The sequence below is a fragment of the Amblyraja radiata genome, chromosome 2 (genome assembly GCF_010909765.2).
Source record: "Amblyraja radiata isolate CabotCenter1 chromosome 2, sAmbRad1.1.pri, whole genome shotgun sequence".
Taxonomy (NCBI): Eukaryota; Metazoa; Chordata; class Chondrichthyes; order Rajiformes; family Rajidae; genus Amblyraja; species Amblyraja radiata.
The window spans coordinates 106,146,582-106,160,735 of record NC_045957.1 but is presented as its reverse complement, the minus strand read 5'-3'; the positions used below and the strand labels follow the sequence as shown (position 1 = coordinate 106,160,735).

General features: G+C 46.2%; 1 protein-coding gene across 2 annotated transcripts in view; it reads right to left on the bottom strand.

The window, feature by feature from the left end:
- fam171a1 (family with sequence similarity 171 member A1) overlaps positions 1-14,154 on the bottom strand; it is a 167,614-nt gene that overhangs the window by 35,496 nt on the left and 117,964 nt on the right. For both annotated transcript variants that reach the window (XM_033012802.1, XM_033012812.1), the window contains 2 exons: positions 10,407-10,499; positions 6,295-6,453 (listed from right to left, as the gene is read on the bottom strand). In XM_033012802.1, the coding sequence (XP_032868693.1) occupies positions 6,295-6,453; positions 10,407-10,499 (252 nt within the window). The remainder of the gene's footprint in view (positions 1-6,294; positions 6,454-10,406; positions 10,500-14,154) is intronic.

The window sequence follows — 14,154 nt, the reverse complement described above, 5'->3', positions numbered from 1 at the left end:
AGATCCATTCCCACAGCCAACCTCCATGGCCGGACTTCTGATCAGCAGGTCAAATTTGCCCCCTGTGACTGGGGCTCTGGAACTGCAGCCTGGCCTGAGCCAGTGGATCGGTTCCCATAGTTGAATTCTATAGGGGTATAATTAGTGGGCCAGAGGTGTATTGTATCATTATTACAGGACCTCTTTTGGTCTGGCAAACAGATAATATGTAAGGCAGTGGAGCCAAGGGTGCCAGAAAATCAGTGGTTTTAAAAGCAACTTCTTTTCAAAAAAGTAAACTAGATTAGCCTTCATTTCTACATACTTAAGGAAATACAGTAAATAAATGATGGGTCCTTGTCCAAACATTATGGAGGGTGCTGTAGTAATAATCCAAGTAATATCAACTGATTGTCATTCAAGCCTGAATAGCTGAGATCACGTTCCAGTTCAATAGCAACCAGTAGACCTTTTTTATTACAGATCAGATAGTCTGAAATATCAGATATGTAGTTATAATAAACAACTGAATAAAATACAGTTCCTGGCCAATACTTACACTGCAGCCAGGATCTTTAGCAAAGATAATGTGATCATTTTTTCTAATTTGTTGGACTTTGCTGTGTTTCAATTATTTGTCTTGATTTCACTTATACAGTAGAAGCTGCATTACAAAAGTACAGGCTTTAAGGTACTTAAGGATATATTGTGGGTGTAAAAAGCAATGCAAGAAATAGAAGCTCTTTCTTCTTCAATGCATCTTTAATGATTACATGAACAAATGCCACATTATAATGCAATCTAAATACACCCATTACCATGTATGTCTAAGTGGCGGCGCTGTCTTGCAGCTGCGGCTCGCCTGCAGTCCGTTTGTCTTTTCTGTTTTTTGTTTTCTTTTGTCCCGTTGTTGCAGTTTATTTTGGTTTATTTAGTTGTGTATGTGAGGGGGGTGGGTGTGGTATGTTTTTTGATTCTTCCTTCGGGGGGGGGGTGCAACCTTTCCTGCCGTATCCCCCGTCTCCGTGTCCGTCTGCGCTGAGGCCTATCGCGGAGCTGGCGGCCTCCAACTGCGACCGACCTCGCGGCTGCGGAGGCAGAGCCAGGACTTACCAACGCGAGGCTGGCCGACTTCGGGGCTGTGGTTGCGGTGCGACCCAACTTCCGACCCGACTTTAGAGCCTCCGAGGCTCGGCCACGGGCCAGTGGACGACATCGTCGGGAGCTCACAGGTCACAGGTTGGTGACCTGTTTTTCCGGAGCTCCCGCAACTACAGCTGCGTCCGCTGGACTGGAGGGCGGCAGCTTCGGCAGCTTCGACCGTCCCGGGCCGCGGAGTTTGAACCGGCCCGTTTGCGGAGCACGGATTCAGCCGCGGGACTTACTTACCATCACCCGGTGGGGTCGCAACATCGGAGGCTTGGATTGCCTCAGCGCAGAGGGAGAGCAAGGAGGGAAGAGACAATGACTTTGGGACTTTAAACTGTGTTGAGTGTTTGTTATTTATTCTATGTTATGACTGCAGGCTAAACCATTTTGTTGCACTGAAAAGTGCAATGACAATAAATTGAATCCAATCCAATCGAAAAACGAGTTCTGAAATAATCCACAGCAAATTCTTGTGCCCTCAGCAGTTGAACCTGAAGTGTTAAACATGTTTTACATGTTTAAATGTAAAAAATGGAATAACAGGGATTGTCGGTGAGACCATCTAATCATGGAATAAATATTAATGCTAAATACCGTATTTCCCGGCAATGAAGTCACACCTGCGTCAAAGACGCAGCCCCATTTTGTGTTGCTAAATTTTGAAAAAAAGGCTGGCGGGACAGGATCAAGGGTTTGGTTTAGTCAGTAGAAAGGAAGATGTGAAACTCCTTCAAGGAGGCAATGAGGACCGGGGAGCCTCCATCTTTCCCATTCCCACAATGGAGATCACATAACAGGGAGAGAGAGAGAGAGAGAGAGAGAGAGAGAGAGAGGGAGCCCGGGACGGGGCAGCCAGCCTTCCGCCCAGTAGCTACCCTCCAACCACCACCTCCATCGGTTGCGCCTGTGCTGAAGAACACCATGGTTGGTTGGCGGGCGGGACGGCAGAAGGCGCTGAGGTGGCGGCCGGTCCGCTGTCCGGTCCTGGCAGCCGCTCGCAGCCATCTGAGCTACTGAGTAAGTTGCAGGCATGATCCCTGACCCCCTCTATCTCAACGCTCCTGCCCTCCCCGCAGCTTTATCCCTGGTGGCCCAGCCAGGTTTGTTACTTTGTGCAGCCCAGGCCATGCTGACCCGGGCCAGACTTCGCACACACTGTGAAAGGAACTCTCCCCCACAGCGGCGCTGTCCTTTTACAGCCGCTTCCCACTTCACACAGTTCCAGGGTCGAAGGCATGGCAGGTTCCGCGGAGCAGTCGCTATGAGAGTGGCATTGCTCGGCCAACTCCACTCCAGCGGACGGCCACTGTCCCTGCTGCCCCGGCGGGAAAGCTGCTCCGTCATCCCGCCCTGGGGACCAGACCTAGGTCCTGGTAGAATGTCGCCATTAGCAAAGTGTTTGCAAGGGTGACACTGGACCTAGCCACCCAGCCAGAGAATGTAAATCAGCTGCCAGCAATGAGGGATAGACTTGACTATCCCTCAGTACGGCAACATCGTTCTTGATGCTAACAATCTAACCTTCGGCCTCCAAGACGCAGATAAATTTTCGGGCCTTATTTTAGGGTAAAAAATACCATCTTCGACGCCGCCAAATATGGCTTCAAATTCTGGAAATATCAAAGCACAAAATGCTAGAATAACTCAGCAGGTCAGGGAACATGAGAGAGAGAGAGCGCGAGAGAGAGTGCGAGAGAGAGAGAGAGAGAGAGATAACATTCAAGGATGTCAAACTTTCAATAGGATTGGATTTCTTGTAACTGCTGCTGAGACCAAATCTCTACAATAGTATTCATTTTCAGAATATGCCTGTGTTTTGAGAAATGCTCTTCGACTTAAGCTAGAAATTCAGTCATTATTGGCAATGGAATTACACTTTCATGGCATGCCTGCTATTGCACTACTGATAATCACATAATTCTCAAGTGGGACCTATTACTCAAGTCAATAACATCTTACTGGAACATTTAACATTCCACACTATTACAACATTATAAAATAGTTACAAGACAACATAAAATATAACAACCAAGAACAAAGCTTAGCTTTACAGAAAACCAGATTTGACTATATTAGATACAGGCACAAAGTTGTGTGAACTTGTATTTTTTTGCCATTTTTTTTGCCATTCAGACCATATCAACACAAGAAATTAGTTGGGCAATATTTATAAATTTATCCTTTGATATCTATTATGGTGGTTACATAAATGAGCATTTCTGGAATCTAAGTGTGACATTTTGGGATGTCGAACAAGGGCAGGACCTCCACAGTAAATGGCAGGCCTCTGGGTAGTGTTGTAGAGCAGAGGGATCAAGGTGCATGGTTCCTTGAAGGTCGAGTCGCAGGTAGATAAGGTGGTCAAAAAGGCTTTTGGCACTTTGTTGTGTTTAGAAGTTGGGAGGTCATGTTGCAGTTGTATAAGACGCTGGTGAAACTGCATTTAGAATATTGTGTTCAGTTCTGAGCACTACCTTATAGGAAAGATATTGAAATGGTTTAGAAAAGATTTACAAGGATATTGCCAGGACAAGAGGGTGTGAGCTATAGGGAGAGGTTGAGTAGGCTGGGTCGCTATTCCATGGAGCTCAGGTGGATGAGGGGTGATCTTATAAAAGTGTACAAAATCATGAGAGGACTAGAGAAGTAAATGCACAGTCTCTTGCCCAGAGTAGTGGATCGAGGACCAGAGAACATAAGTTTAAGGTGAAGGGGAAAAGATTTGATAGGAATCTGAGGGGTAATTTTGTGGTGGGTGTAAGGAACAAGCTGCCAGAGGAGGTAGTTGAGGCTCGGACTATCCCATCAATTAAGAAACTGTTAGACAGATACATGGATAGGACAGGTTTGGAGGGATATGGACCAAGCGCAGGCAAGTGGGACTAGTGTAGCTGGGACATTGTTGGCCCGTGTGGGCAAGTTGGGCCGAAGGGCCCGTTTCCACACTGTATCTCTCTATGACTCTATGACGAAAGTCTGTTGTGCAACCACAGGTAAATTCCCTAATTTCCGGAAACATTGGCACAAGTTTAAAACATAGGTACATCAATTTGTCTCATGGCATGGTTAGAATTATTAGCCACATAAGAGAAAAGAAGTGGCACTGAGAACGTAAGGCACCTTCACAGAGAATGTGAGGAACAGCCAATGTTCAAAACATGTAATCAGTGAGAGATACAGCGTGGGAACAGAGGGTGGTGTGTAAATGGAACAAGCTGCCAGAGGGGGTAGTTGAGGCAGGTACTATAACCTCATGTAAAATACACTTGGACAGATACATGCATAGGAAATGTTTAGGGAGATATGGTCTAAAAGCCACAGGTGGGACTAGAGTAGATGGGGCATCTTGGACAGCATGGGTGAGTTGGGCCTGTTTCCGTGCTGTATGACTCTAATTCATTCAAAATGATGTAGGGGAGTGGAGGGTAAGATATGCCAGGTGGTGGAAGTGATGGGCGGTGCCATCAATGGTACTATAAAATGGCACTTAACAAGAACTGCAATAACAAAGTGTATTCCACAGGACAACATAGCCCCATACCTCATCTCACATTTGGTTTAAAAATGGACTGAATGGCTGCATTCTTAGAGGTGAGGTCAGCGAGACGTCCTTTGACAATCAGGCAACAATTGACTAAGTGTGGTGTTTTGGGGTGTACTACTGTAGTTACATAAGGGCCTGTCCCACTTACGTGTCCTTGGCACGCAAATTACGCAACCTCGTGGTCGCGTTGAGGCGCACGGGTATCGTATGGCCGCGTGGGGCCGGTCCCACTGAGAAGCACGGAGGGATATGTAGTTGTGCGCGACATCGCGCGGGTCTCCGAAATTTTTGTAGTGAACTAAATCTTCGCGAGCCAACAGCCTGTCGTGGAACTGACGGCAAAAGTGGGACAGGCCCAAGACCCTGGCGCGACGCAACATCTCACCTTCAACAGCAGCAGAAGCAGGCAAACGATCGCCGAACTCGGCCTGGATCTGCCCCCACTTCTGAGTTACTGCAGCTTTGTGTCCATCTTCAAATGATGTCACGCGCTCCAGACGGCTGTGCGTATGTATGTAATCGCGCCGCTTCGCAGGACCGTCGCGGCTCAACGCGACCATGAGGTCGCGTAATTTGCATGCCAAGGACACATAAGTGGGACAGGCCCTTTACTTCACACCACACCGTTGTGTAGGGCATCACCATTGTCTGGGGCAGTATGCGAACGGGAACACCTCCACCTAAAGGCAGCCTTCAAGTCACACATCACCTTGGTTTGGACCTCAGCTTTGTTTGGACCTCAGCCTAAGTTCTTCAGCTTTGCTGAGACTTATTGGCCTGTCCCACTTAGGCAATTTTTCAGCAGACTGCCGGCGACTGTCAAGTTGCCGGCAGTCGCCTAAAAAACCGGCAACTGGAACGGCGACTGTCAGAGTGGAACACACACACAAACACATCGCTTCCTTCAACAGCCCATGTACATTTTTTAGACAGCTCTCCCCCCGCTTGATCTGTCTAAAAAATTCACACGGTGCAAAGCCAAGGTGATACAGACACACACCGCGATGAACAGGAAGGTTGGCGCTGTAATTAAGACGGCTAAAGCACAGTGTACGGTAAGTCCTTTAAAAGAGGGGGGGGGGGAAGGCAACTTTTAAGAAGCCAGAGATTTAACGTTACCAGTCGGTTATCCTTGGTTCTGAAAACTACTGCTTACCGGCTACAACCTAGAAGAACCCTGGCAACCCATTAGGATCTCTTGGCGACCCACCTACGGCACGAGAATTCTCACTACTCTCCATGGCGGCTTCATTCTGGTCGCCGCTAATTGTTGAAAAATTTGCGGCGACCTTAATGAGGCCGCGACTAGTTCCCAGATTGCAGGAACTCATCGCGACCATGAAGGCGACTCCCCGGCAACTACCCGCGAACATGTGGCGACTGCAAAGTCTCCTAAGTTGGACAGGCCCATAAATCTTAGAATTACCTACCCGACAGCACGTGAGAGTATCTTCATCAGAAGGACAGCAGCTATTCAAGGTGGAAATTCACCACCAAGATTAACTGGGGAAGGTCAAAACATGCTGGCTTCTTCAGTGTTACCTTCATCTTGTAAATGAATTTAAAAAAAGGACTCTGTTTAAACTATGGGTATGTTAAAAGATAATATGCTCACATCTTACCTGTTCGATTGACATCAATTCCTTGTAAATATGGGAAACCACCCACTTCCCATGGAGTGACAGCTACTGTAAGAAAAGCAATCAGGCTCCGATAGGATAAGTTCTTTGGCAAATTGAGAGACCTTCTCTGGAACTGGATCCTGGGCTGAATTAGGGTGCCTATGGAATGAGAAAAACTTATTTTTCAAGCATCCACCATACATGATCCTATGGCAGAATTATGGCATAAAATGCGAGAACAATTTATGTAGTTTGATATTTAAGAAGGAACTGCAGATGCTGGAAAATCGAAGATAGACAAAAATGCTGGAGAAACTCAGCGGGTGAGGCAGCATCTATGGAGCGAAGGAAATAGGCAAAAGTTGCCTATCTCCTTTGCTCCATTGATGCTGCCTCACCCGCTGAGTTTCTCCAGCATTTTTGTCTACCTTATATAGTTTGATGGCCAGGTTTGCTTCGGAATTAAAATTAATAGTGGCACACCATAGCAGTTAGATATAAAAAAGTAGGAACAATCTACTGGAATAAAAACAACAGATTGATTGTGTAGATGTTCTGCCTACGTTTAAATCTGCAGTTGAGTTTTGCACTTGTACCCAGTGTTTCATTTCAAATTTGGCTCAAATTTCTCAATTGGGCTGCCCATATATTTGTTGTTTCATGTAACAGGAAGCGTATGCCACAGGATTTGCATTTTCTCTGATCTTCTGAAAACTGCCCCCCCCCCTCCCCCCCACCACAACATCCCACAACCCACAACCTCCACCACAACTGCTGCCACTTAATTAACTAGGAATCTTGAGTCACATCTTTTGGCTGCAATGTTTCGCAGACCACCCTAGTGAAGGATCCAATGGTATATTCCTTCACTTAAGAGATGAACAGTCCTTCTTAAATAGAGGCACATTAGCCACCCTCCAGTCTTCCGGCACCCCACCCGTGTCTAGAACTGTAAACGGGATATTTTATATCAAATGCACCAACTATTTTCGAAGCAAATTTTATTTATTGCTCATCACCATTCAAAACCAAAAACATTTGTTCTTCTATTCCTTTTTACCAGTTAAACACTTTTCATAAATAAATAATCTTTAAACAAACTGGTACTGACTTTTCTGACTGCAGATTAGGTTATCATGTTTTTTAACGTTAATATTCCTCAGCGGAAGCTGAAGCAAAATTCCCTGCCTCTTTGGCTATTTCTAAAAGCAAGGCAAATGTAACTATAATGTACAGACAAATTTGATTCTCTATAGCTTAAGTACATTTTGGCATTATAGCTATATTTCTACAAAATCACCTGAAATGTAGAGAGCACCATTGGTTTAAGATTTTTAAGTGCAGAAACAGATGGGCGGTATAATGGTGCAGCTGCTACAGCGGCTGTCTCACAGCACCAGAGTGCAGGGTTTGATCCTGATCAGGTGTCGTCTATGTGGAGTTAGCACATTCTCACTGTGACCGCGTGGGTTTCCTCTGGGTGCACTGGCTTTCACATCCCAAAAACGTGCAGATGTGTAGGTTACTTGGCCTGTGTAAAATTGCCCCTAGCATGTCGGGAGTGGTTGAGAAAGTGACATGACATAGGACTAGTGTGTATGGGTGATTGATGGTCGGCATGTCCTTGGTGGGCCGAAAATACATACACGAGTTACGTCAAGATTGTTTTATTGTAAATGGAAATGGAACAAAGAACAACAAACATGTAAACATAGTATACTGTAAACAACATAATAAACAACAACAAATGTTCAGTATTTACAGTATATTGCAAAAACAAATAATAATAGTGCAAAGAAAAAACCCATGTCTTCCTGTTTATGTAGTTCGGAGCTGTAGTGTTTAATAACCTGATGGTTGATGGGAAGAAGCAGATCCTGAACCTGGATGTTACAGTTTTCAGCCTCCTATACCTTCCTCCTGATGGCAGGAGTGCAATGAGGGTGTGGCCAGAGTGGTGCAAGTCTCTGTTGATGCAGGCTGCCTTTTTGAGGCAGCAACTCTTGCCGATCCCTTCAATGGTGAGAAGGTCCATACCCGTGAAGTTCACCACCTTTTGCAATCTTTGTTTCTGGGCGTTTGAGTTGCCAAACCACGCCATGATGCAACCAGTCAATATGCTCTCTACTGTAGTTTAGTTTAGCTAAAAGTATAGCGTGGAAGCAGGCCTTTTGGCCCACTGCATTCTCGTCGAACAATAATCACCCGTTTACCACACATCCCAGTTTCGCATCCTATACACCAGGAACAATTTACAGAAGCCATTTAAAGTAAGCATGCAGGTATAGCAGGCATTGAAGAAAGCTAATGGCATGTTGGCCATCATTGCAAAAGGATTTGAGTTTAGGAACAAGGAGGTGCTACTGCAGTTGTACAGGGCCCTGGTGAGACCACACCTGGGGTATTGTGTGCAATTTTGGTCTCCTAATTTGAGGAAGGACATTATTGCTATTGAGGGAGTGCAGCGTAGGTTCACCAGGTTAATTTGCGGGATGGCGGGACTGACATATGATGAAAGATTGGGTCGACTGGGCTTGTAGTCACTGGAATTTAGAAGGATGAGCGGGAATCTTATAGAAACATATAAAATTCTTAAAGGATTGGACAGGCTAGATGCAGGAAAAATGTTCCCGAGGTTGGGGGAGTCCAGAACCAGGGGTCACAGTTTAAGAATAAGGGGTAGGCCATTTAGGACTGAGATGAGGAAAAACTTTTTCACCTAAAGAGTTGTGAATCTGTAGAATTCTCTGTCACAGAAGGCAGTGGAGGCCAATTCACTGGATGTTTTCAAGAGAGAGATATTTAGCTCTTAGGGCTAAAGGAATCAAGGGATATGGGGAAAAAACAGGAACGGGGTACTGATTTTAGATGATCAGCCATGATTATATTGAATAGACAATAGACAATAGTTGCAGGAGTAGGCCATTCGGCCCTTCGAGCCAGCACCGCCATTCATTGTGATCATGGCTGATCATCCCCAATCAGTACCCCGTTCCTGCCTTCTCCCCATATCCCCTGACTATTTTTAAGAGATGGCAGAGTTGGCTCGAAGGACAGAATGGCCTACTCCTGTACCTATTTTTCTCTGCTTCTAGGTTTCTAACCCACAAATCTGCACGTCTTTGAACGTGGGAGGAAACCAGGGTACCAGGAGAAAACCCATGTGGTCACAGGGAGAACGTACAAACTCCCTAAGGATAGTCAATAGTCAGGATCAAACTCGGGTCTCTGGTCTCTGATGCTGTAAGGCAGCAACTCAACCACTGCACCACTGTGCCGCCCCTTTATAGGTTCAATAGAGTATTTGTCGACATATCAAATCTCCTCAGTCTTCTAACGAAGCAGAGGCATTGATGGGCTTTCATGATGATTGCATCAATGTGAGGGGGGGAGAGGAGAGGGGGGGAGAGAGGAGAGGGGGGTGGAGAGAGGAGAGGGGGGGGGAGAAGAGAGGGGGGGGGAGAGGAGAGGGGGGGAGGAGAGGGGGGGGAGAGGAGAGGGGGGGGAGGAGAGGGGGGGTGGATGAGGGGGGGTGAGAGGGGAGGAGAGAGGGGGGGAGGGGGGGGAGAGGGGGGAGAGGGGGGGGGAGAGGGGAGGAGGGGAGGGAGGGGGGGAGAGAGGAGAGGGAGGGGGGAGGGGGGGAGAGAGGAGAGGGAGGGGGTATTAATATTAATATTATAATATTAATATAATATCAAGGGGGGTAATTAGCGTGAGTGCGGGGGGGAGGGATAGTTAGTGTGTGTGACGCTGCATGCCGCCTCCCCCCCCACAACCACACGTTGGGGGAACAGAGTCAACGGGTCTGCACTTGGTCTAGTATTTATTAGCCGACAGCGATTGCTTGGTTAAAAGAAACAAAAAAAAATCACACTTCAGAAACATTCTTATTTAGCATTAAAATGACAGGAAAATATTTACATACTTACACCGTGAGTTCAGTACACTTCATTTTTAAATTGTGCTAGAGAAAATAAGGTAATATTTCTTTCACCAAAGAAGTTCAAGCGTTACAAACTGCAACAATAGTAATTTCAAGTTATCTACTTAGTCAGGACAAACCTAATAAATCTCACAGACGAACATTTCAAATTGTGAAGTCTGGTACACACCTTGGAATCCAGAGACAATCTGAACAACATCATCATATACCATCAGAGTTGCTATCCGCTCAGGGTGTAGGAGCAGACTCACCGAGGAAAACACTGTGAAAGAAATTTAAAAAAGAAAAATACTCGGAATTAAAACAAAGCTGCAACATTACATGAAGCCATTAGCTCTCAACATTATTATATTGGATGGCTAATGAGTGTTATATTGCGGTGTAATAGGGAACTGATTCACACTTTCACGATTAGGACTGAAGGGCATGACAGCATCATGGTAACTCATAACTAGAGCCAGGATTTTGCCATAAATGCCATGTGCCTTTTCATGCCTTTTTTTTAATGATTTCACCAGGATAATGCCTTTTTCATGATCGAGTGCCCCAATCAGCCTTTTTTGCAGTTTTGCTAAAAGATCGTGCTATTTTCTCTAGTTGTACCGTGATTACAATGACATTTTCTATGTTAACACGTTAATATTAATAAGTTATTATTAACGTGTTAACATAGTATAATTTACAAGAAAACTTCCACCACCTGGGTGAAACCGGGGGCGCCACCATCGCTCATTCATTCGTTCATGCCGCTGCCCGCTGGTTCAGTCTTCTCCAAGGTCTATTTGAGAAAGAACTGCAGATGCTGGAAAAATCGAAGGTAGACAAAAAAATGCTGGAGAAACACAGCGGGTGAGGCATCATCTATGGAGAGAAGGAATAGACGACGTTTCGGGTCGAGACCCTTCTTTTTTTTTTAAAGCAAGTACGTTTATTGGCCAAATATTCACATGCAAGGAAATTGCCTTGGTGCTCCGCCCACAAGTAACAACATGACATACAGTGACAGTTACGGATGACGCAGAAAACACCATACATTAATAATAATAAAACATTAATGATAAAACACCATTGATCAAGCATGTGAACCAACAAAATACCAGATCAAAGGGATGCTACAGATTTTTGGCTGTTGAGTAGAGCAACTACTCGTGGATAAAAACTGTTTTTATGCCTGGGTGTGGCAGCTTTGACAGTCCGGAGTCGCCTTCCAGAGGGAAGTGATACAAAGAGTTTGTGGCCAGGGTGAGAGGGGTCAGAGATGATCTTGCCCGCTCACTTCCTGGCCCTTGCAGTGTACATACAGTTCATCAATGGAGGGAAGGTTGCAGCCAATAATCTTCTCTGCTGGTCGGACGATTCGCTGCAGCCTCCAGGATCAGTCCAATCAGGGTTGTGTCTTCCGCAAACATGAGAAGCTTGGCAGAGGTGTCTGTGGAGGTGCAGTCATTGGTGTAGAGAGAGGAGAGGAGAGGAGAGCGTATGCAGCCTTGAGGTGCTCCTATGCTGAGTGTTTGTGGGTCTGAGATGTGCTTTCCCAGCCTCACATGCTGCTTCCTGTCTGTCAGGAAGTTGGTGATCCACTGACAGAGGGGTTCAGGCACAGTTAACTCAGAAAGTTTGGAGTGTAGTAGCTCTGGCACAATGGTGTTGAATGCAGAGTTAAAATCAATAAACAGGATCCTCGCATAGGTCCCCTGGCGGTCTAGGTGCTGCAGGATGAAGTGCAGGCCCAGGTTGACTGCATCATCCACAGATCTATTGGCCCGATATGCAAACTGCAGAGGGTCCAGCAGGGGGTTTGTGATCTTCATGACTACAGAGGTCAGTGCGACAGGCCTGTAGTCATTAAGACAAGTAATCCTTGCCTCTTTGGGTACAGGGACAATAGTGGAGACTTTGAAGCAGACAGGGACAGTACAAGTTTGCAGGGAATGGTTAAAAATGTCTGTATAGACCGGTGCCGGCTGTTTGGCACAGAGCTTAAGAGTAGAGGGGGAAACATTGTCAGGGCCTGGAGATTTCCGGCTCTCGCCTCCTCTATTTTTATTGTTGATATTGGATAAGTGATGTTGTGCAGCACAGAGGGTGTGGGTGACTGTGTGTGAAGTGGTGATTGGAGGGGGGTGGGTGTAGAAAGGCACAGTCTTTGCAGACTGAGGTCAGGCTGTGAGTGGGTGTGAAGTGTTAGTTGGGGTGGGAAATGGTCCAGTCTTTTCATACTGGAGTCTTGAGTTAAGTAGGTGTGAAGTGGTGAATGGGAAGGAGAGGGTGCAGGGTCCATTCTTTGTAGACTGGGGTCTGGCTGTGTTGGTTGGGGAGGGGGGGAGGGGGTACCAGGGTTATGTCAATACGCTCCAGAGGGCCATTGACAACGCCCAGAGGATTGTCGGCTGCCCTCTCCTTACCTTGGAGGACTTACACAGTTCCCGCTGCATCAAAAAATCCCAGAGTATTATAAAGGACATTTCCCACCCTGGACACTCCCTGTTTGAACTGTTACCGTCAGGCAGACGGTACAGATCTACAAGGACAAGGACAAACAGACTTAAAAACAGTTTTTACCCCACTGCTATAAAGGCACTAAATGTAGCCGCCAAGGAACGCAGGGGCGATACATACTAAGAGACTGTGAAATCGACAGAAGGATGTAGGGCTGGGTGTTTATGCGTGCTATTTTCATGATATTTATTTTAGTTGTTTATCTTTTTTTAAATATTTTACCTTGTATGTATCGTTAGCTTTTAGAAATGTTTGAATGGTGCACTGACTGGCTGACATTTTACAATTTTGTTGTACATGGTTCATGTTACAATGACAATAAAGAAACTATTCTATTCTATGTTTCTGATTTTCAAACCTGCAGTAAAACTCATTCAGGTCATTGGCCAGCTGAAGATTGTCCAAAGAGCGGGGGGCTTTCCTCTTGTAGCTGGTAATTTCTTGCAAGCCCTTCCAAACTGAAGAAGAGTCAATAGCTGAGAACTTGCTCCTCAACTTCTCAGAGTCCCTTTCCTTGGCAGCTCTGATTCCTCTTCTCAGCTTGTACTTGGCCTGCCTGTAGAGGTCTGCATCCCCGTTCCTGTAGATCTCCTCTTGAGATCGTCAGAACTGTCTGAGTTCTGCAGTGAACCAGGGCTTGTTGTTGTTGAACCAGGTCCGGGTCCTAGTTGGAATGCAACTGTCCTCGCAAAAGCTGACATATGATGATATGGTGTCCGTATACTCATCGAGGCTTGTGGTTGCTTCCCTGAACACATTCCAATCCGTGCAGTCAAAGCAGGATTGTAGGTTCTCAATGCCCTCGCTTGTCCACCTTTTCGTTGTTCTGACCACAGGTTTAGCTGATTTTAGTTTCGGCCTGTAGGTTGGAATAAGGTGAACTAGACAATGATCAGAGAGACCCAGACCCGCCCGGGGAACAGAGCGATATGCGTTCTTGATTGCCGTGTAACAGTGATCGAGTGTTCTCTCCCCTCTGGTGGGGCAGGTAATATGAAGTCTGTATTTTGGAAGGTCACGGTTGAGGTTAGCTTTGTTAAAGTCCCCCAAAACAATGACCATGGAGTCCGGGAAGTCACTCTCTACCCTCATTACCTGGTCAGCGAGTTGCGTTTGCGCCTCACGTACGCAGGCTTGGGGGGGGGGGAATGTAAACTCCAGCGAGAATAAAGGAGTTAAATTCCCTTGGAGAGTAGAAGGGTTTGCAGTTTATAAAGAAGGATTCTAGGTTGGGAGAACAAAAATTTGACAGTACCGTGATGTCACTGCACCAGTCCTGGTTGGTATAGAAGCATATTCCACCGCCTCTTGATTTCTTCTTCAGACTGATATTGGGAGGGGCGGGGGCAAAAGAAAGGAAGAGGCGGAGATAGTAGGACTAGAAGGAGAGCTGGGAAGGGAGAGGGGGAGGAGGGAGA